The sequence below is a fragment of the Penaeus monodon genome, chromosome 2, assembly GCF_015228065.2.
Source record: "Penaeus monodon isolate SGIC_2016 chromosome 2, NSTDA_Pmon_1, whole genome shotgun sequence".
Taxonomy (NCBI): domain Eukaryota; kingdom Metazoa; phylum Arthropoda; class Malacostraca; order Decapoda; family Penaeidae; genus Penaeus; species Penaeus monodon.
Window position 1 is genome coordinate 28845465 of NC_051387.1, and position 25000 is coordinate 28870464.

The 25000-nt window shown below is 37.6% G+C and overlaps 1 protein-coding gene across 1 annotated transcript in view; it reads left to right on the forward strand.

Moving 5' to 3' along the window:
* The window catches only part of LOC119578574 (gamma-aminobutyric acid receptor alpha-like), a 60791-nt gene that overhangs the window by 31212 nt on the left and 4579 nt on the right, over positions 1-25000 (forward strand). Inside the window, exons 4-5 of the mRNA XM_037926144.1 lie at positions 5831-5958; positions 24003-24085. Of these exons, the coding sequence (XP_037782072.1) occupies positions 5831-5958; positions 24003-24085 (211 nt within the window). The remainder of the gene's footprint in view (positions 1-5830; positions 5959-24002; positions 24086-25000) is intronic.

Genomic DNA, 25000 nt, shown 5'->3' on the forward strand with positions numbered 1-25000 from the left:
TAGGACGAGCAGACCCCCAATTAACTGAGTAATCGAAAAGCTTGTAGAACTCTTAATATAAAAATCATATTTTTAAATTACTCTGCTAAAATAAACTCTAGTGCTTGGTCTTAAAAGTTAATCTTCACATGAACACCCAAAAATAAGTCCCTGTGTTGCAAGGAAAGTATATACTATTTGTAAAAAAATCTTTGGGGCAATATTTTTTCTATATTTTTCAGCTATAGGGGTTTTTTTGGGTTTTCCCTGTAGATTCTACCCATAGTTTTCTGTTCGTTGTCAATCAAGTCCCAGCCAGCCATGCAAAGAAATGAAGGAACCAAAAGATTGAGTCTAGAAAATTCGAAAAGGAAACATCCCCCCCCGGGGGGGGTCGATTCCATGTAAGTCTTCATAACCTGCCAATAAGTTTCATCTGTGAATCAGGGAGCCAATGACGGGCCTTTATTTGGAGAATGCCCCCATTTGTTTGGGAAAATTGTGGGAGTTCACTGTTCAGTAAAATGCTCACTCTTAAGAAAAAGGACTCCAAGGCCTTCCTCGGGGGTTGCACAAAGTGCCCCCCAAGGGTTTCCGACCATTAAAAATTCCCAAAGTAAAGGGGATGGGGGGAAAACAGCTCAAGTAGATCTTCCAATCATCTAGTTTGAGATTAGTAGGAAGGAGATGATAAGGTTTTTTGCCTTTCCACACCCTTTTCACCGCAGTGTTGTCTCGGTGGATGGCCGGAAGGGAATATCATGACGTAACCATTAGCTACTCCTCCATGGGCCATTTCAAAGGCCCAAAAGGGGGCTTAATTTAGGAACCTCTCGGGGAAACGGAAAATTTCCCTGGTCATATCTCTTGTAATCATACACAACTGGGTTACAGAGCTATCAGATGTTGCATTCTCCCATTTTGCATGAATTCCCACGTTCATTGGTTAAAATATCCATTTTTTAAACTTTTCTAAGGGTTTGGCACCCTGTGGTCAAGGTTTGCCCCACACCTTTGGGTTTTGTCCCTTTCCAGGACCCTTTGAGATTTTCTTTTTTGAAGGGCTTTTTACCCGTAAAACTAGTTTCCACAATTTTCCTTTGAAGGCTCGGGGTTTTCTTTGTTTTGGCCCAAATTACAAAATGAGCCTTTGCTTCAGGGGCATTCCCCCTAGGGGTGGAGGCCTTGTGAAGTGGGGTGGCACTGATGCCCCTTTTGAGGCCCTGGAGCCCTCCCAACGGCTCCAAAGACCCTCTTTAAAATTTGGTTTTTAAACAGGCCAGGTTTCCTTTGCCGGGGAAAAAGGGTATACCTGAGCCTTTATTTTCAGGGCATTCTGTGGATGTGGCCCCTGGGTGTGGTGGCAGGGAGCGTCACCATTAGGCCTTGGACCCTTCCCTGATGGCCCCAAAGCCCATTTTGGGAGGGGGAGTCTCCTCAAAAACCCCTCACTCCTCTCCGTTTCTGGTGAACAACCACCAGGGGCAGTGGTCACAATTTGGGATGGGTTAAAGGGAAAGTGGCAGGGTTTTGTTTATAAAGTTGGAAGCAAGGGTTGGGGGAAAGGGGGATGGGTACAACCAAAAAAAGGTTCCCGGGCGGAAAACCCAGGGCCCGCCTTTGCTTGGAAAAAACAACTTTCTCCTTGCTCCTTTTTTACCAATATTTCTTTTAAAATTTTTTGGACCTTTTTTACTTTTGTTTTGAAAAATTTTATGTTTTTTGCAGTGGAAACGCATTTTGGACCTGGACTTTGTCATCTTCCTGAGCTTGTTGTACCCCCCTTTCACATACTCTTGGTTGTCCTTTTTCCTTTTAAAACAAAAGGTTTTTGTGGGGAAACGAAATTTTGAGCCCCAGGGATGCCCAATATCGCACACCGAGGGTCACTCCGTCTGGTGACAAACCTCAACACGGGCTATCATCTCACTGGGGGGTGTGTGGGGATCACGTTGATATACCTAAAACTATTTTCTGATGTATTTCAAAAATATCAAGACCATGATTGGTACACCTCAAGGGTTTTCTCACAAATAGGTATTTAACATATAAATACTTTCATATATATCAGGTAAGATTCCTTAGGGGTTTGAGGAGGATTTTTTCCCCTTCTTACCTGGTTTGGGAGCCTGGGAACCATTATGATTCCATTTTTCCCCTTTTGGAAGCGGGAAAAGGGTTTTCCAGAGAACAATTCATGTTCCAGAGAAATGGTCGGGGATTGCGTGGGTCGTCAGGGGAGGAGCTTAATCTTTGTAAATTTAGAATTCTTTTCCTCCCCCCCCCACCCCCGGAGCCCAAACGGGGAACCATATTGGGGCTAAAAAAATCCCAACAGGGAAAATGGGGAAATTTTGGAGCCCCCTATTAAAATACTGATGGAAATCACGGACTTATCACTATACTGAACAGTGCCTTTTTGCCCCCTAGTCATATTGCCACCCATTTGACTTGTGGGGCCTTGATAAAACCCCCCTCTAACCAGAATAGGGACCAAAGAGTTGTGTCCTAGTGCGGGCAAAGCTGCGCATCCCCTAACTCCATTTTCTCCTAATAGGACCACACAGGGCAAACACACGTGGGAGAGTTCCCCCTGCCCAAGATGGAATGAACGGGGTGGGTGCACCATCCCCTTCATACCCCCTGGTGCACCAAAAACCCTTTTGTCTTACCCTCACGGGTGACCCCTCCAGTAGGGTACCCTCGGGCCACTCACCAGATCTTTGGGGACCTCATGCCCCCCACCGCGGCAGGTGGCCCTTCCGATAGGGGTTTCCCGATGTTTTTGTGCTTTTTTTATTTTTTTTCTGGGGTTCCAGGGGTCGTTTATGGGTAATTTATAAGACCAGCTGTTTTCCCAATTTTAAATTTGGGAATGGTAAGCTTTCTTTGCTAAAAGTACTTTCCACAAACAGTCACTTTTGTAGCTTTCTGGAGGGGGTCCTGGAGCTTGAGTCGATAAAATGTACTATGCGACCTGCTTCTTGCAAAACGTGAGAAAGTAACTTCCTTTTATGACTGAATTCTCTGAAGGGGGACGTAGAAGGCTGGGGGCCCCCTGAGTTGCATCAGATCCCCGTGTGTTGTGTATGTTTATTTTACCTGGCTATTTTACTCAGTACTGTGGGGTTCGGTGTCCTATGAGGCAGGGCATTAAAAACCCCCTTTTTTATTATTTTGTTCCTCATAAACTAATTACCTCGGGTGTTGTCTCATGTACTCCAATCTCTGGGCTTAAAAGCTCCCCATGTCTAAAAATTGGGAAACAGAAATCCTCGGCAAAAGGCGGGGGAAAAAAAATTTCGAACGCCTTTCCCGCCAAAGCCACCCGAGGTTTTTTTGTTGGGTCTAGGGCTTGCCTTTTCAAAAAAGAACCCGCAACTCACATTTTAATTCTCTAATTCCCCCTGTGGATCTTTTTTTGGTTTCTAAATCTGTCAAAGTAACATTAGTGAGGAGATTTGGAAAAATTTCAGGAATGTTTCCCTTTTTCTATCCCTTTCTTGAATTTTGATCTTACAAATGTGTACTGCTACCGTGCTATCTAGGCATTTAACTACAACATTTATTAAAACCTTTTCGCACTCAGATCGCGGCATCTGGGCCTCTATAATGGGAAAAATTTCCTGCGTCAGGCGACTGTCTGAGTCTTGAAGGTGTTTGTCAATTCTGTTTTGAAAAAAAAACGGAAAATCAAAGCCCTTTCTAATCTGTCCATCTCCTTCCTCTCCAAAATTTTTCGTAAAAAATCTTACAAATTTTTGAAATCTCTGGGGGGTCTAGTTTGAAATAAGTCTCTGAGGGGGCGCTCCCTGGGCCCCCTGGCGGCGGACGTGAGACCCTTTCTTTGCCCCCTTGATCTGGTTGGTTCCCAAAAATCACCTTTTTGTATTTTTTTAAATGTAAAGCCCTTTTTTTCCGTACCTTATAAAACCAGTCCGTGTCAACCTTTCAAATTTTTTACTTATTTTTCTGACTATTTACCCCTGATTTTCTTTTTGTACTTCATCTATTGTATTTTTTTGGTAAATCTGTTTACTTTCAAGTGCAAATTGGGCATTTTTATTACATTATTATAAAATTTTCTACTTCTGTCGCTGGGGCCTCTCTCAGTATAAGTAGGCTTTTTTTGTAATCCGCATTTCCCCGTATGTCTTTATTTTTCCATTTAACCCTTTTTTTATTTAATTTTACAGGTGGGAAAGGATCATCCCTCATTTTATTGATAGAAACGATATAATTAACCAACTAGTGGGCACCAAATTTTTACTGCGGACATAAGTTTATTTTATGTTTTTTTATTTATTTTTTTTTAGTTTTTAGTTTTTAGATGTATACTTATTTGAGCAATTTTTTAGTCACTAATGGCAAATTTTCCCCCTAACGGACTTAATTATTTAATTTTTTGCTTTATTTTTTAAAATTTAACAATTAGTTTTGACTTTTTTTAACCTACGGAACGAAACTGCTACTAGGGACTTTTTATATTTTAATTTTTATAATTGATTAAATTAATTAAATTTAATTTTGTTTTTCTGCTCTACCGCCTCTTTGGTATGTAACCCTAACGGTAATCGCCCAAAAAATTTACTAAAACCCTCAGTATATAACAAATCACATCACTGATTTCGCAAGGATTTATATAAAAAAATTTTCACCTCAAGTTCGCACAAAAATTATGCTTAAAATACCTTTTTAAAGAGCACTCCCTACATAACCCGCAACATTAAAAAATATATAACATCTGAATCTGAGTAAAATACTTAAACTAATATAGCACGATATTGTTTTTGACTTAAAATATCTTTCATGAATTTAATTTAAATTACTGATTTTAAGATATGTTTCATGCCTTCAAGATATTTCCATGACTTTTATTTCAATAAGGGATAAAAATCTTGTTATTTAAAATTTTTTTCCTAAATTAAGCACTAAAATTTAATTTTATATCCATAACAATAACAAAATTTTTAAATGGTAAAATTTAATTTTTTTTTTTGATAATTACCAATAAATTTTTAATTTATTTTTATGTATTAAAAAGGGTGAAAAAGTTTTTGTGGAAGGGGGTCCCCCCCAGACCACCACTGTGGCGTTTCTGAGCGGCCTTGGCTCTACTTATTTTTTTTCTAATGTTTAACATTCCACAATTAAATGGTAAACTGCCACCACTGACCTTTGAGGAGTGTCAGGTCTCCAATACTTGGGATTAATTGATATCAAGAGGAAAACTGAAAGATTGTTTTCTCTTCATTATTTATTGACTTATTTAATACTGCCTGTATCTTGGGTTCTAGAATTTACTAAGTTAAAACTTGGGGGATCCGTCTGATAATGGTTAGGTTTGTCCACCATGTGGTGTACATCTGAGTAAGACCCTCTTGGGTTACTTCACTTGTTTCAGTATTTCACTTGTTAAGGGATAAACCAGGCGTTACACCACATACATATAAAATAATATGAACACTAAAAGAAAGAAAAAAAGGAGGAAGAAAAAGGTTTTCCCTCTGCCTTGTCCGTCGCCATCTTGGGCGCCATCTTGAAATCACCGTATCTACGAGGGCGACCTCCTGACGTCATCCTTCGCAGGCCTCGAGTGTGACATCGGGACGTCGTTATCTCGGTCATCATGGGCCTCGAAATCTTAAAATGTCCAGGACGTCTTCATCCTCCTCCTTCAGCGCCTCCATCAGCGCATTCATCAGTGCCTCCGTCAGTATCAGCTATAAGAGCGGCAGCCCACTACAAAACACCCCCCCCCCCCCCACACACACACACGTGTGTGTGTCTTCCTTTTGTGCATGCTAGAATAACTTGCTTCATTTTAGTATCACAATTTACTTACTGGCAGACGCTGGCAAAGTTGTGGAAACCTGATACGTACTTCAGCAACTTGAAGGACGGCGAGATCCATACGGTGTCCATGCCTAACGTTCTGTATAGAATATACAAGACTGGCGACGTTCTGTACAGCATGAGGTCTGTATTTATTTATAGTTCTGTTATTAGCTTCTCTTAAACAACTCATTACTGGCACACTTTTGAGAAACTGACAGTAAATGAGAAATTATCAGTATTATTGTTATTTGTTTTATTCTTATAATCAATAGTATTATTATTGTAAATGTAATAATAACGACAGTTAGTATATAGTATGAACGGTTATAAAAATAGTAATAACAGTAGTAATGATAGTAATAATAATGATAATGATGATAATGTTAATAATAAGGATAATAATAATAATAATAATGATGATAATAATAATAGTAATAATGATAAAATGATAAAGATGTTTACAATAATGGCAATAATGATGATAATAATAATAATAACAACAATAATAATTATAATAATAATAGTAACAACAACAACAATAATAATAACAATAAAAACAAAATCAGTGATAACAATAATAGTGATAATAATAATGATAATAATAGCGACACTAATCGTAAGAATAGTAATAAAACAATAATGATGAGAATGAAAATAAAATAATGATAATATTAATATTATTGATGATGATGATGATGATTATCATTAAAATGATAGTGATAATGATAACAATAACAAAAAGAATAATGACAATACTACTACTACTACTAATAATAATAATGATAATACTTTTAAAGATATTAATTATAACCTTAATGATGATACTAATAAGTTCTCAAAATAACGATGATGATGATGATGATGATAATAATTATAATGATATTAATAATAATGGAAATATTTTTAATGATATCGATAATGATAATGATGGTAATATCAACAAGTATAATAATGATAATAAAAATGGAAATAATTGTAATAATAATATTGATAATGATAATAATGATGATTATGATGATAATGATAATAATAATAATAGATATAATAATAATGATATAAAAATGAATAATGATGATGATGATGGTGATGATAATGATGATCATAGTAATAATAATGATATATAAATGAATAATAATGATAATGAATAATGAAAATATTAAAGATAATGATAATAATAATAATGCAATAATGCTTACAATATTAGTAATGATGATGATGATGATGGTGATGATAATCATAACGATAACAATAATTACAATTCTGTAATAATAATATTAATGCTAACAATAATAATGATAATGATGATGCTTATCATTATTGTTGATAATAATAATATTGATATCATTAAGTAGTGGTATATACGACTGAATTAAACACATTCATGTACGTACATGAATGTGAAAGTAGGTCAGTGACCGTGACGTAATCAGTGACCTTGACGAAACCACAAACCGCAAACCGCAACCAATGTCCACAACAACATAATCAATACCCGGAAATCATTAACCTACTTTCACATGTGCATTTTATGTTCGTACATGACGCATCATAAGAGAAATAATGAAACAAATGATGTACTACAGACGAGTATCCCCTCCAATGTAGGTGACAGGTGACATAGATTAATGATCACAGCGTAACCACACAACCTTATCGAGAGTGAAAGCAGGTTAATGATCACGAGGCAACCACTAGCCCATAGCTAACGATGGCTAACGCGCACACTTTATGGTTGAAAATGGTGCATCATAACAGAAAGATGACCACTGAAAGTGATTAACTAATCAATATCCTATCCGAAATCATTACTCAAGCCATTGATGTACAGAACGAGGATCTCCTCCAATGCAGGTTGACATAGATCAATGATCACCGCGTAATCACACAACCTTGTCAAGAGTGAAAGCAGGTTAATGATCATGAGGTAACCACCAGACCGTAGCTAATGATGACTAGCACACACACCTTGCGGTTGAAAATGGTACATCATAACAGAAAGATGACCAATATCCGTAACCAAAATCATTACCCGTAGGCAGATGCTACAGATGACTCACCCGCGGCTCCTCCCATCCACACCGCAATATTCACCATGTTTAAACTTGTACCGAGATCGATAATTAATCCTGCTGCAGACGAGGGAAACCGTCTCTCCTAATGACTGAAACTGTCAAAATCAATAATAAATAGGTCACACAGGTCTGCTAATGACCGATAATTTCTGCTCCTCTCTCACTGTACCAGAGATAAGAATACAATTAAGTGTAAAGGATTATAAAAAAACTCGTTATACAATATAGCTTTTATTTTTGATTGTATAAACACTATACAATGCGTCTCACGCACCACACACACCCCACACACACACACACACACACACACACAAAAAAACCACACACACACACACACATTTTTTTTCCCACCCTGCATATGATGCAGATGACAAGGAAAAATACTAACCCTGCCTGCATTACTATCACTGCATGCTGTCGAATCCTCATCGTCTTCTGTTAAGTCAATGAAGGAATCAGTCAGCTTTAAAACGGAGGCGGGGGCAGACGAGGGAAAACTCTCCTTGTCTGATTACTACCGCATCCCAAAAAACTCCTCTCACCGTGCGATGACCCGTTACCAAGATCGAAACCGTGCAATGATGAGAAATATTGGATAGATCATCTTCACCGGTGGCAGCTTTTGGGATGTTTGATAGGGCATGTGTCAGGACCATCTATGTAGCGATAAGTTAGAGCTGTCTGGAAGATAATTCTTTTGTCTCGGTCGTATCCTCCTCTTAAATGACAGTCTGTCACCAGTGGATTACGGAACTTAACCCGTTTCTTCATCGCGGTGATATCTCAGGGTAGCGATCATTTATTATTTGCAGTATACGTGGGTTTCTCCATTGAATATCTTCTTTTCTTCCTGGCGTATTGTCACTTACTGTTCACTCACCAAACGACTAAACAGGGCTTTAAATACCATTGACGGCAATATTTCCATGCGGGGCAACTATTGATATTTTTGGGCGGCGGAACAAAAATAACAGGTTTAAAATTTTCTGTGTAAATGTAAAATGCGATTACCACTTTTTTCATATGTTTGCACCTTTCATGCTTATAAAACCAAAAGGTTAATTACCAAATAGTTTTAAAAAGTCGCTGGTTTATTTCTATTTAGAGAGCATTAATAGGGTTTCCAAGGTATCTACACCAGGTCAAAGACGGGTTTCCCCCTCGTATTTACGCCTGAACACCTAAACAACCACCTCTTCTTGCTCAGAGGTAATGATGAAATAATCGCAAAGATTATAATCAGTATCTTTAATTTTTTTTTTACAAATGCATAATATAACAAAGGTGCAGACCTAATAAGAATAATTCAAAAGAAATGACTTAATTTCGCAGAACGACTAATAAGCCCTGCGACCCCCTCTCATATTTTAACGTGTTATACTAGCCGTTCTTACATCCCAAAGACATCTTCAAAATAAAAATATAGTTTATTGAAAAGGATCATGAAATTCTTGTTGTATTTTTATTATGACTCTCAAGCTTACACAAACATACGCCCTAAGATCGATAACACAAATAACAGGCTTAAATTTCTGTGTAAATGTAATGCGATAACCAATATTTCATACCTTTGCACATTTCATACTTATAAACTAAAAGGTTATTTACCTAATAGATTGAAATGACGTTTGGTTTTTATTCTATTTAGAGATCATTAATGGGGTTTTTCAAGGTATCTACACCAGGTCAAAGACAGGTTTCCCCTTCGTATTTACGCAAAAACCCACCTAATTATTACCACTAGCGTCACTACTTGCCCATATGTATAACTATTTTTTTGAACTTGTACTGACTTAAACAATGGCCGTGCTACAGACGAATGATCACCCCTCATAACCAATAACAAATAACCGCGCAAGGGAAAGACGGATAGAAGTCAGGCCAGGTAATGACCAAATTCAAGGTGTTGACCCGAAAACAGGTGATCCTTCCTTCCCTTCCTACCGCCCCTGTCCCACATTCCTCCATACCCCATTACAAACCAATAATAGTAAGAAAAGAAGAAACAAACAAATCCCATCACAAGCCCTGCTTAAGGAGATAATACAGCTCTGCACTGAAGTGTTACAGGTGAGTGATCACACCTATAGCTAATGAGCGTGACACAATCAATATGATAGCCCCACCTCCATCATCACTCCCCCTCCTCCCCCATATGCCTTTATTATGACTCTCAAGCTTACACAAACACACGTCCTAAGAGGCGATAACACAAATAACAGGCTTAAAGTCTCTGTGTAAATGTAAATGCGATAACCAATATTTCATACTTTGCACGTTTCATACTTATAAAACTAACAGGTTTATTACCTAATAGACTGAAAAGACGCTAGTCTGATTCTATTTAGGAGGCCTGAATATGTTTTTTCAAGGTATCTACACCAGGTCAAAGACGGGTTTCCCCTCATATTTACGCCTGAACCCCTTTAATTATCTACCAACTAGCGTCACCGCCTGTCCCACGTGTTGACTCAGATATGTTTTGCTAATTAACCTCAAGGGACAATGCGGTATATTTTCTAAAATGTTCCTGCCGCATTTCTCGATGTTATACAATCTACAATGCAACTTAGGAAATATATTTAGTTTTCCCCTTTAAAACCCATATGTATAAACTATATACGACGAGCGTATCCTTCCATAAGAGATCGCATAACAATACATCCTCCGTTTTATGATGATATCAGCACAGAAAGTGGACTAGCTCTTCAGCAATTTACTCCCCCTCCTCGAAATTGTCTATAGTACCTGGCTACACGTATATAGGAAGAAAAAGAACGATGCAACGGTAACAAATATTGTTTGCGCATTCAGGCACCACTTATTAAGTAATACATACATATATTTTTTTTAAATCTTTACAAAAGAGAAAAAATATCTTTAAGTCGACACTGAATAAAAATTGCTACTTGACCTCTTCCACATTTTCCCGAAGAACTTGATATACAAGCATGCCAAATGAAGAAAACATCCTTCACCTATAATTTTTCACTATGCCACTAGTTGCTGCAGTGACGAAAACTGTTAAAGACCCATGTAAACTATTTCTATCTTCAAGAATCAAAAAAGAAGCTTTTGATTAATTGTTAACACATTTTCCCCATTTAGCAATTGACTCTTTATCAAAACCAAGAACTTTTATGAAATATGAAAAAAAATTGAGGTAAAATAATATAACTTGTTTGCCCCTCATGATATAATGCTTTTATAATTGTTCGCATATTGGACAAAGACACACACAAATTAGCCTAAAGCAGAGATTTTTGACCATGGGTACTTTTACCAGAGGGAGTAAATATAAAATGACACCCGCGATGCGATAGAAACTTAGCAGACAGCATGTGATTTTCCAACTGATGCGTTTTTTTTTTTCTTTCTTAAACCGAGTTATCAAAAACTATATATTATATTTCTTAAACAAAAAGTTCTTTGCAAAATAAAAAAAAAGGTGCTTTCTTGTTGTGTGTCTACATTAGATATTCTTGTTTTACATGGCAGTAAAGTGTATATGACGAGCAACATACAGTCGAGGAGGTAAGTTATAGAGGGAAAAGGGGATGAAAATCACAGCCCTAAAGGGGAAAAAACCGCAACCGAAGCAATATTTTCTAAATGACAAGTAAAAAGCATTCGTTTAGGAGAAAAAAAAATTCGCATTACCTCATAAAAAGGGGGGGAAAAGCTTCTTTTCATAAATTAGAGAAGCAAAATGCCCTTTTTTCAATACAAGGGTGATTATTGAAGTAAATTTATATGAACTGAGCATTTTTTCAGACTTGGGAAAAAATATGGTAAGTGTTTAAAATGTTTTTAAACTTGCTATCATCTTTAACAAAAAGTCTTATTTATCTAAAGATGCCTTCCTAAACTCTGACAATGCTCCAGGCAATATCCAGATAACGGACGACCACAGACAGGTATCAGGGAATACCTCAGCTTGTCACGAGATGACTTCACCGACATAGTAAAACCATTAATGGACGTGCGAAGTGAGGAAGAGGCGAACAATAGAGCGACACCATGGAAGTACTTTTCTCGTCTCCTTTCGTGAAGAACTGCATAGTTAATGAATTTCTACCCTGGAAATCGCACCCCTTCATCATTTTGACCAAGGTAAACCCCCATGTTCTAGATAGCTAGAAAGTTTTAGAAATGCTCGCCTCGGTTGTTGATCTTCGTAGCACATCGTTCTTCACACCCCCTCGTTCCGCTAGCTCACGGTCTGTTCTCCCTATCAAACATGCCCTATCTTGTTGGCGAGGCCTCCCCCCTTCTCCCCAATCTGTTCCTCCTCCCCTCTCCCCTCGACTAAGCGCGATGCTGTATTTACCGCGAGGATGTAAAAAATGGTGATTATAATCATAATTGGAGCTATAACATAACTTCACACAATATAAATATATATTGACATTGACTGACTTAGAATTGGTGATGCTTATAGCCATATCAAGCTTGGAGGTTCCTTGCGAAGAAAACATAAAATTTGATAAAACAGTAATATGTCTTTCATTAGTAGTATAAAATAGATAATTACTCGTATGACTGCAATACACAATCATCATGGTACAAACATTTGCCACAAATTTGTCAGAATTTATAATTCCATCATTTATTCAAGTTTTGCTTCTCGCTTTCCTCGCAATTATTTATTTTTTCCCACTCGCAGACAGAAATACGACGGTAGCAGGGCACGATTTGCTGTCTTCCGGGCATGTCACCTCTGTCGGAAGGAGCATTCAGATTCTGATAGAGGCTTATAAATACTAACAACCGCATCCGAGCCATTACATGCTAGTATTTTACCAAATTTCCTTATGTAAAAGTGTAATTTTTATTTTTTTAAATGAAAAAATAATGCTTACCAATGGAATCAATATATGTATTTTTTGCATAAAAGTACCATCTAACCTTGTTATTAAAGAAGAAATAAACAAATATACCCAATCCTCCGATACATTTTCCAGCGAGACAAGTACATACGTCTGAGAATGCTGTACTGTCCGTGGATTGGTCCAAGTATATAAAATACACGTTCTCAGTTTACACTTTATACGAGATGTATAAAGGTTATGAAATAATTTTTTATGTTCAGTATGTTACAAGGTTTCTTTAGAGGGAAAATTGTAATATCTCCTTTTTTTTATACGAATGCCCTGAGGGATTTTCCCGAGCTGTTGTGGGTTGAGTGAGAAAAAGGGGCGTGTCTTTCCTCCAACACCTGGCATGGGACACGGTGCTCTCCTGTATACTCCCTTCTTCTTTTGCACAAAATCCATCTCCCATACTGGAGCCCAAACAGAAATATTTTTACCTAGAAAATGAACAGGAAGTGGCAAGTTGGTTCTGAACCGCCACTAAAGAAATAAATGGAAGAACAGAAACCAAAAAAATTAAGAATCTATTTTTTTGTGTGTGTGAAACTATTGTATTTATTTTGAATATATGATTTATTTTTTTTATGTATATGTCTTACCCTAAAATATTGCTAAATAGAAATGATGCATATAGGATCGAGAAAAATATTGAAAGACTATGAAACGAGCTGATCTGTCATTCAAATAACAAAGAACTTACACTAAATGTGCGACCGCCAATGGCACTCCTCACAATGTGGTGCACTTTTAGCTGTCATCAGTAACCGATTCTCAGCCTTGTTAACAAAACTTTTACTTGGCGGTTACATTATAATCATTCAGCATGTAAACTGCCTACGTTAATGATAATAATAATAGATAATAGAATATAATAGTAATGATATAAAAATGAATAAGATGATGATGATGGTGCATGGGACTAATGATGATCATAGTAATAATAATGATTATATAAAATGAATACTAATGAATAATGAATTAATGCAAAAATATTAAAGATAATGATTAATAATAATAATGCAATAATGGTACAATATTAAGTAATTGATGATGATGATGATGGTTGAGATAATCATAACGATACAATAATACAAATATTCGTTTAAGAGAATATTAATGTAACAATAATGGAATAAGATGAGCTATCATTATTGTGATAAAATTAATATTGATATCTTAAGTAGTGGTATATACGAAGTGAATAAAACACATTAATTTACGTAAATGAGTGAATAGTAGGTCAGTGACCGTGACGAATCAGTGGGACTTGACGAAACCACAAAACCGCATAACCGCAACCAAATCCACCAAACAAAATAATTCAATCCCGGAAATCATAACCACTTCTCACTGTGCAGTTTTGGTACGTACAAGACGATCATAAGAGACAATAATGAAACAAATGAGTACTATAGACGAGATCCCCTACAATGTAGGTGGACAGCGTTGACATAGATTAATGATCACCAAGCGTAAACCACACAACCTTATCCAGAGTAGAAAGCAGGTAATGATCACGAGGCAACCACTAGCCCCTAGCTAACGATTGCTAACGCGCAACCTATGGTTGAAAATGGGCATAAATACAGAAAAGATGGACCACTGAAAGTGCATTAACTAATCAATATCCGTATCCGAATATCATTACTCTGACGCACAGTGATGTACAGACGAGGATCTCCTCCAATGCAGGGGGACAAGATCAATGATCACGCGTAATCACACAACCTTGGAGAGTGAAAGCAGGTTAATGATCACGAGGTAACCACCAGGACCGTAGTAATGATGATAGCAAACACACACCTGCGTGAATAATGTTACATCATAACAGAAAATGACAATTACGCCCCCGGCCAGACCGAAACATTACCCGTAGGCAGGCATGCTACGATGACTCACCGCAGTCCTCCCATCAACCGCAATAATTCACCATGTTTAAAACTGTACGAGACGAGAATTGATTCGTTACAGACGGGGAAAACCGTCTCTCTAATGACTGAACTGATCAAAATCATACAGAATTAGGTCATCACAGCGTCTGCTAAATGGACCGATCATTTCTGCTCGCTCTCACTGTACCAGAGATAAGAATACAATTAAGTGTAAAGGATTATAAAAAAAAAAAAAAACTCGTTAAAATATATGCATTTATTTTTGATTGATAAACCACATACATGCGCTTCCGCACAGACACACACAAATCATCACACACACACACACAACCAAACACCCACACACACACACACACACACACACACACAAACACATTTTTTTTCCAACCCAGAATATGATGCAGATGACAAGAAAATTCTACCCGTGCCTGCATTACTATCACTGCATGCGTCGAATCCTCATCGTCTGGGTTAAGGTCATGAGAGGAATCAAGTCAAGAACATAACGGAGGCGGTGCAGACGAGGGAAAATCTCATGTTTTTTTTTTTTTTTTTTATTGTCTCTGATAACTACCGGCATGCCATACAAACTCCTTCACCGTGCGAGACCGTTACCCAAGATCGAAACGTGCAATGATGAGAATATATTGAGATAGATCATCTTACCGGTGGCAGCTCTTGGATGTTTGTATAGCATGTGCAGGAACATATATGTAGCGATAAAGTAGAGCTGTCGGGAAGATATTCTCTTTGTCTCGTCGTATCCTTACTCTAATATGTAAGTCGGTCACAGTGGATTTACGGAACTTAACCGTTTCTTCATCGCTGGTGAATCCTCCGGTGCGATCATTTATTATTTGCAGTATACGTGGGGATTCTCCATTGAATATCTTCTTATTCTATCTGCGTATTGTACTTACTATTCACTCACCAAAACGGACTAAACAGGATTTAAATACCATTGACGGCAACTATTTCCAGGCTTGCAAACTATGATATGTGGGCGGCGAACACAAAATAACAGCTTAAATTTTCTGTGTAAATGTAAAATGGATTACCACTATTCATATGTTTGCACCTTTTCATTGCTTATAAAACTAAAAGGTTTAATTATAATAGTTGACAAAGTCGTGGTTTTATTCTTATTTAGAGAGCATTACTGGGTTTCCGAAAGGTATCTACACCTAAGGTCAAATGACGGAGTTTCCTCCCCTCGTATTTACGCCTGAAACAACTAAACAACCACCTACTTCTGCTCAGAGGTAATGATGAAATAATCGCCAAAGATATAATCTTAATGTTTTTTTTTACAAATGCATAATGATAACACAGGTGCAGACCTAATAGATATATCAAAAGAAATGACTAAGTTCGCAGAACGACTAATAACGCCAGCGACCTCCTCTCATATTATAACGTGTTATAATAGCAGTTTACATAACAAGACATCTTCAAATAAAAATATAGTTTATTGAAAAGGAATCATGAAATTCTTGTGTACTTTAGTATGACTCTCAAGCTTACCTACAAACATTACGCCCTAAGAGGCGATACAACAAATAATCAGGCTTATATATGTTCTGTGTAAATGTATAGCATATAACCAATATTTCATACCTTTCATGTTTCATACTTATAAAACTAAAAGCGTTATTTAACCTAAATAGATTGGAAATGGACGCTGGTTTTATTCATATTTAGAGATCATTACTAGGGTTTAAAGTATCTACACCAGATCAAAGACGGGTTTCCCTCGTATTTACCACCTAAACACCTAATTATCTACCAATAGCGTCACTACTTTGCCCATATGTATAAACTATGTTTAAACTTGTAACTGACTTGATATATATATGGCCGTGATTACAGGTACGAAGATCACCCCTCATAACCAATAACAAAATAAACGCGCAAGGAAAGAACGGATAGAAGTCAGGGCCAAGGTAATGACCAAATTCAAGGTGTTGACCCGAAAACAGGGAGCTGTCCTTCCCTCATACGCCCTGTCCCCATTCCATCATACACCATTACAAACCACATATATAGTAAGAAAAAGAACCAAAAACAAACAAAATCCACAGTCACAAGCCTGATTAAGGAGAAATACAGCTCCGCATGAAGTGTTACAGGGGTGATTCACACTATAGCTAATGAGTGTGACACAACAATATGATAGCCCGCTGTCAGTTGTCGCTGACGACCACCTCCATCATCACTCCCCCTCTTTCCCCACAAAATTTAAATTTTGCCTTTATTATGACTCTCAAGCTTACACAACACACGTCCTAAAGGCGAACACAAATAAACAGGCTTAAAGTATACTGTGTAAATGTAAATGCGATAACCAATATTTCCATACTTTGCACGTTATACTTATAAAACTAACAGGTTTATTACCTAATAGACTGAGAAGACGCTAGTCTGATTCTATTTAGAGAGACTGAATAGTGTTGTCAAGGTATCTACACCCGGCAAGCGGGTTTCCCCCATCATATTTCGCCTGAACACCTAATGATCTACCAACTAGCGTCACCGCCTGTCCCACTGTGACTCAGGTATGTTTGATAATTCACTCAAGGGACAGTGCGGTATATTCTAAAAGTTCTGACCGCATTTCCTCGATGTTTTAAAATCTACAATGAAACTTAGGAAATTATTTAGGTTTCCCTTAGACCCAATGTATAACTATGATACAGACGAGCGTATCCTTCCATAGAGTATCGCATAACAATACATCCTCCGTTTATGATGCTATCAGCCAGGAAGTGGATAGCTCATCACAGCAATTTACTCCCCTCCCGAAATTGTCTCTAGTACCGGCTACACGTATTAGAAGAAAAGAAGATGCAACGGTAAAAATATTGTTTGCGCATCAAGCACCACTTAATAAGTGAAACATACATCTATTTTCTTAAAAATCTTTTACAAAGAGAGAAAAATCTTTAAGTTGACACTGAATAAAACTTGCTACTGGACCTCTTAGAGAACATTTTGAAGAACTTGATATACAAGGAGCAAATGAAGAACATCCTTCACCTATAATTTTTCCTATGCCACTAGTTTGCGCAGATGACGAAAACTGTTAAAGACATGATAAAACTAGTTTCTATCTCAAGAATCAAAAAGAAGCTGTTATTAATGTTAACACATATTCCCAATTAGCAATTGACTCTTTATCCAAACCAAGAACTTTATGAAATAGAAAAAAATGAGTAAAAATAATATAACTGGTTTGCCCCTCATGCTGTAATGCCTTTTATAATTGTTCGCATATGGACAAAGACACACACAATTAGCTAAGCAGAGATTTTGGACCATGGAGTACTTTTAACAGAGGGAGTTAAATATACATGACACGCCGATGCGATTGATCTAGCAGAAAGCAATGGATTTGCCAACTGATGCGTATTTTTTTTTTCTTTTTCTTAAACGAGTTCATCCAACAAAATATATATTTTATTTCTTATCAAAAAACTCTTTGCACAAAATATAAAAAATAAAGGTGCGTTTGCTGTTGTGTGTCTACATAGATATTATTGTTTTTACATGCAGTGTACGTGTATATGCAGAGCAACAACAGTCGAGGAGGTAAGTTATAGAGAAAAGGATGAAAATCACAGACCTAAAGGGGAAAAAAGCGGCAAAACCGCAGCAATATTTTCTAAATGAAAGTAAAAAAAGCATCGTGAGGAGAAAAAAATCTATCGCATACCTAATAATAAGGGAGGGAAAAGCTTCTTTTCATAATTATGAGAAAGCAAAATGCCCTTTTTTCCAATACAAGGGTGATTATTGAAGAATTATATGACTGAGCAGTTTTCAGACTTGGGAAATATATGGTAAGTGTTAAAATGTTATAGGCATTGCTATCATCTTTAACAAAAAGTCTTATTTATACTAAGATGCCTCCTAAACTCTGACAATGCTCCAGGCAATTATCAGATAATGACGACCACAGACAGTTCTCAAGGGAAACCTCAGCTGTCACGAGATAATGAAACTTCACCGACATAGTAAACCATTAATAGGCGGGCAGTTTTACTTCCCCCTGCGCGCGCATCCGCGTCAGTGAGAGTGTGGCGCGTGCGGAGATATAGAGCGCCCTCGGTCTAAGCTTCGGTAACATACAGGGAGAAATATTATCTGACAACGAAGAAGACGGAGAGAAAGTTTTATTCAGTGTCTCTTCTTTGTAAATAGATTAAGAAATAAATATATGATGTATACTTATAAGTGGTGCCCCTGAATGCGCAAACAATATTGGTACCGTTGCATCGTTCTTTTCTTCCTATATAAGTGTAGCCAGGTACTATATAGACAATTTCGAGGAGGGGGAGTAAATTGGCTGAAGAGCTAGTACAACTTCTGTGCTGATATCATCATAAAACGGAGGAGTATTGATTATGCGCATCTCTTATGGAAGGATCGCTCAGTCTGTATTAGTGTATAATATGGGTCTTAAGGGCAAAACAAATATATCTAAGTTGCATTGTAGATTGTAAAACATACGAGAAATGCGGAGGAAGATTTTAGGAAATATACCGATTGTCCCTTGAGGTTAATTCATCAAAACATAAACTGACGTCCACACACACCGTGGGACAAGGCTAAGGCTCGGGTGACGCTATGTTGGTAGATAATTAGTGTTCAGCCGTAAATATGAGGTGGAAAACCCGTCTTTGACCTCGGTAGTAGATACCTTTGAAAACACTTATTCAGGCTCTCTCAAATAGAATCAGACTAGGTCTTCTCATTAAGTAGGTAATAAAACTGGGGTAGTTTATAGTATGGAAAAGTGCAAAGTATGCAAATATTATGGTTATCGCCAATTTACATTTACACAGAGACTTTAAGCCTGTTATTTGTGTATCGCCTCTTAGCGACTGTGTGTTTGTAAGCTTGAGAGTCATAAATAAGGGCATATGCGGGGAGGAGGGGCAGTGATGATGTGAGGGGGGGTCGTCAGCGACAACTGACAGCGGGCTATCATATGATGTGTCACACTCATTAGCTATAGGTGTGATCACTAACCGTAAACTCAGTGCAGACGCTATGATCTCCATTAGCAGACTGTGACTGGTGTATTGTTTGTTGCTATTTTTTCTTACCTTATATGGTCTTGTAATGGGGTATGGAGAAAATGGTGGGACAGGGGTACGTGTTGGTAGGAAGGGAAGGAAGGTATTACCTGTCTTTCGGTGCTCAACACCTTGAATTTGGTGATCTTAACCTACGCCTGACTTCTATCACGTCTTTCCTTGCTCTGGTTTATTTGAATTGATTATGAGGGCGTGATCATTCGTCTGAACACGGCATGTCAAGTCAGCTTGACGAGTGCAAAACACTAGTTATACATATGGCAAGTAGTGACGCTAGTTGGTAGATAATTAGGTGTTCACGGCGTAAATACGAAGGGGAAAACCGTTTTGAATGTGTAGATACCTTGAAACACCTTATTAATGCTCTCTAAAAGAGAAATAAAAACCAACGTTCATTTCCAATCTATTAAGGTAAATAAACCCTTTAGTTTTATAGTATGAAACGTGCAAAGGTATGAAATAATTGGTTATCGCATTTACATTGACACAGAAATTTAAGACTGTTATTGTGTTATCGCCTCTCTAGGGCGTATGTTGTGTAAGCCAGAGAGTCCATAACAAAGTACAACAAGAATTCATGATTCCTTTTCAACAAACTATATTCATATGAAGAGTCACTTTGGGATGTAAGAACGGCTATTTAACACGTATAAAAATATGAGAGGAGGGTCGCTTAGTTCTGCGAAAATTAAGTACATTCAATGGAATTTTCTTATTAGTCTGACACCTTTTTTATATTATGCATTTGTAAAAAAAAAAAATAAAGATACTGATTATAAATCTTTGCGATTATTTCTATCATACCCCTGAGCAAGAAGAAGTCGGTTGTTAGGCGTTCAGGCGTAATACGAGGGAAACCCGTCTTCTGACTGGGTGTAGCTACTTGAAAACCATTAAGCTCTCTAAATAGAATAAAACCAGCGACTTTTCAATCAATAAGGTAATAAACCATATACTTAAATAAGCATGAAAGGTGCCAACATATGAAATAGTGGTATCGCAATTTGACCATTTACACAGAAAAATTAAGCTAGTATTGTGTTTCCGCCTGCCAACAATATCAATAGTTGCAGCATGGAAATATTGCCGTCAATGGTATTTAAAGCCCTGTTTAGCGTTTGGTGAAGTGAACAGTGAGGTGACAATACAGCCGGAAGAACGAAGCTATTCGATGGAGAACCCACGTACAGCAAAATAATAAATGATCGCACTGGAGATATCACCGCGATGAAGAAACGGGTTAGTTCAGTAATCCACTGGTGACAGACTGTATTTAAGAGGAGGATACGGACCGAGAAAAAGACTTATCTTCCAGACAGCCTCTAACTTACGCTACATTAATGGTCCTGGACACATACCCTATCAAAAATCAAGAGCTGCCACCGGTGAAGATGATCTACAATTCTTCTCATCATTTGCACGGTTTAGATCTTGGATACGGTCATCACAGGTTGAGAGAATTTGGTTGCGCATATGCGGTAGTAATCAGACACTGGAGAGTTTTCTCGTCGCACGCCTCCGCTATACGCTGACTTGATTCCTTCATGACTTAACAGAAGACCCGAGCGATGTCGACAGCATGCATGATAGTGTAATTGCAGGCATGGGTTAAGAATTTCTGTGTCATCGATATATGCAGGGTGGGAAAAAATAAGATGTGTGTGTGTGTGTGTGTGGTGTGTGTGGTGTTGTCGTGTGGTGTGTGTGTGTGTGTGTGTGGTGGTGTGTGTGTGTGTGTGCATGGAGAGCGCATTGTATAGTGTTAGCATAACCCTGACCCCCACAAAAAAAGCATATATTGATAACGAGTTTTATAATCCATATTACACTTAATCTGTATTCTTATCTCTGGTACAGTGAGAGAGGAGCAGAAATGATCGGTCATTAGCAGACCTGTGTGACCTATTTATTATTGATTTTGACAGTTTCAGTCATTAGGAGAGATGGTTTCCCTCGTCTGTAACAGAATCAATTCTCGATCTCGGTACAAGTTTAAACATGGTGAATATTGCGGTGTGGATGGGAGGAGCCGCGGGTGAGTCATCTGTAGCATCTGCCTACGGGTAATGATTTCGGTTACGGATATTGGTCATCTTTCTGTTATGATGTACCATTTTCAACCGCAAGGTGTGTGTGCTAGTCATCATTAGCCTGCTTTCACTTGGTTACCTCGTGATCATTAAACCTGCTTTCACTCTCGACAAGGTTGTGTGATTACGCGGTGATCATTGATCTATGTCAACCTGCATTGGAGGAGATCCTCGTCTGTACATCACTGGCTATGAGTAATGATTTCGGATACGGATATTGATTAGTTAATCACTTTCAGTGGTCATCTTTCTGTTATGATGCACCATTTTCAACCATAAGGTGTGCGCGTTAGCCATCGTTAGCTATGGGCTAGTGGTTGCCTCGTGATCATTAACCTGCTTTCACTCTCGATAAGGTTGTGTGGTTACGCTGTGATCATTAATCTATGTCACCTGTCACCTACATTGGAGGGGATACTCGTCTGTAGTACATCATTTGTTTCATTATTTCTCTTATGATGCGTCATGTACGAACATAAAATGCACATGTGAAAGTAGGTTAATGATTTCCGGGTATTGATTATGTTGTTGTGGATATTGGTTGCGGTTTGCGGTTTGTGGTTTCGTCAAGGTCACTGATTACGTCACGGTCACTGACCTACTTTCACATTCATGTACGTACATGAATGTGTTTAATTCTGTCGTATATACCACTACTCATTATCATTACTATTATCGTTGCTGTTGTTATGTCTTGTTGTTATTGTGTTTTATCATTTTCATCATGATCATGATCCATTCTCTTCATCACCATCAACAGTATTGTACTAATTGTTCTTACTCCCGGTCCCGCGGAGGATCCACGAAAAAGAGGCACTCCCTCTTGCACTCTCCTTCTTCTGCCTTTTGCCTCTCCCCTCCCTTTTTTTATATCTCGCTCTCCATTTCACTTTCTATTTCCTGCTCTGTCACCCTCTCACTTTTAAATCTTTTTTTAGATTCACTCTTCCCTCCCACTTTAAGTCCTAAATCTTTCCCTCCCACGTCCTCCTCTTCCTCGTTAATCTCTTCCACCTCCTTCGCTCCCTTATCCCCTTCCCTCCCACTCCTTTTTCTCTTCCTTCCCAATACCCATCCCCCTTTCTCTTCCAGTCCCTTCTGTTTCTTCTTCCCCTTCCATTCCTTTCTCCCTCGCCCCTTTTCTTTCCTCTTACTCTCCTGCCTTCTTTCTTAATTTTCTCCTCGGACAGTTGTGTAAATATGCATAAACTGACGGTTTAACTAGTTCAGTACGGAGTACTTGCCTCGAAGATTCATAATAATAATAACCATAATAGAAATAATATCAATAAAAATAATAAGTTATAACAATAACGATAATGATAATAAGAGTCACAATACGATTCTCATATACTCGTGATATTATGAGCGCATGTAGTGTGTGCCTTTTTTCAATATTTGTGTTGACAAGAATCACCCCATTTTCTACCCAAATGAATTTACTTGAAGTCTGTAGTCACATGGAATATGATTTCGGGCGTAACGTTCGAACGGACGAAACACAAGTAGGATAATAATAATAATATTAATAATAATAATAATAATGATAATAATAATAATAATAATAAAAATAATAACAACAATGATAATAGTAATAATGATAATAATATTATTGTTGTTATTAGTATTTCCATAATTATTACTATTATAACTGTTATTATCATTATCGCTTTTATTGTTGTTATATCACTATTATTAATATTGTTCATAGTAGTGATAGCGTCTACATTTTTTTGTATTCTATCATATTGGGAAATATTTCTTTTACTACCAAACGACACCTTGAACTTCCCTGGAAACGATTGTGAATGACGGAAAATCGATCTTTATATTTACTTGATACTGAACTTGGGGAGGGGCATCATTGTCACATAGCAGACCAGGGCACTAGACAGCCATAGACCATGGATGCTGAGTGTCCAGTTAGAAGGATTTTACCCCCTGTAATAGTAATTCATACTTATCCAGAATAAATCGCCAGCAAGATTTTGACATCAACATGGACATGGACAGGCATGGATGAACTCGGCTACTATCTCGCCAGAATGTGGAAAAATGCGAAATAGACATTAGTAGTTAACTTTAGAGATTTAGTCGCGGCTCTTTATTATTCATTTATATTGTTGAGGAGGAAGTTCAGCTGATTTCATAATTTCAGAGTAACGCTGAGGCTTTCCTGCCACATGGAGTTTCGCGAATATCCTCTCGACTCCCAGGTGTGCGGAGTCCATGTCACCTCCTGTGAGTACGGATGGGCTTTTATCAGCTTTACCTTGCAAAACAAAGGAAAGTAAAGAAAGAAAGAGAGAGAGAGAGAGAGAGAGAGAGAGAAAGAGAGAGAGAGAGAGAGAGAGAGAGAAGAGAGAGAGAGAGAGGAGAGAGAGAGAGAGAAAGAGAGAGAGAGAGAGAGAGAGAGAGAGAGAGAGAGAGAGAAAAGAAAAATGTGAAAACGCTTACTTCTAGGCCACTGTAGTAAGGACTGCATAGTCACAGGATCCCATTCATTAGGTAGTGACATCGCAGATGGGCAAAATATTGCTTCCCGTTTCATATACAAACATTTTAAATGAATATACAGAAACAGTAAGAAAGGCAGTAATAAAATAATACATATAACATTAATGGTGATAATGCTAATCATGCCAGTGATAATAGATAATGATGATAATACACTAATAATGGCAAAAACAATAAAAGTAACAGGGATAATACGTACCTAAGCAATCATATGAATAACAACTAATATAATGATACTAAAATTTGTTATGCTAATATCAATAGCACTCATGATGATGATTTGCAGCAACATTACATAACACTTTGTATAACAATAATGACGATTGTATCAGCATTTCGAATATGACAATTATAATTATGGTATTGTGAGGTGTTCTTTGCTCTGTGGCTATTAAAATGTATGTACACTGGTGTGGGTTCACAGTGTCTAGATGCGTTGTGGTAGCGTGAGGCATCTAGGCACAAACAAACAAAGACCGAGCATCATCATCAACTCCTTGACATTCAGCCTATGGGTTTCCCTTTTGTATCAGCTAGATCTCTTAGCTTCCATTTAGATTCATTATGGAGCACAAAGTAATATTTCTAAAATGCATCTAAAAAAAAAAAAAAAAAAAAAAAGATTTGATGCTTAATAAA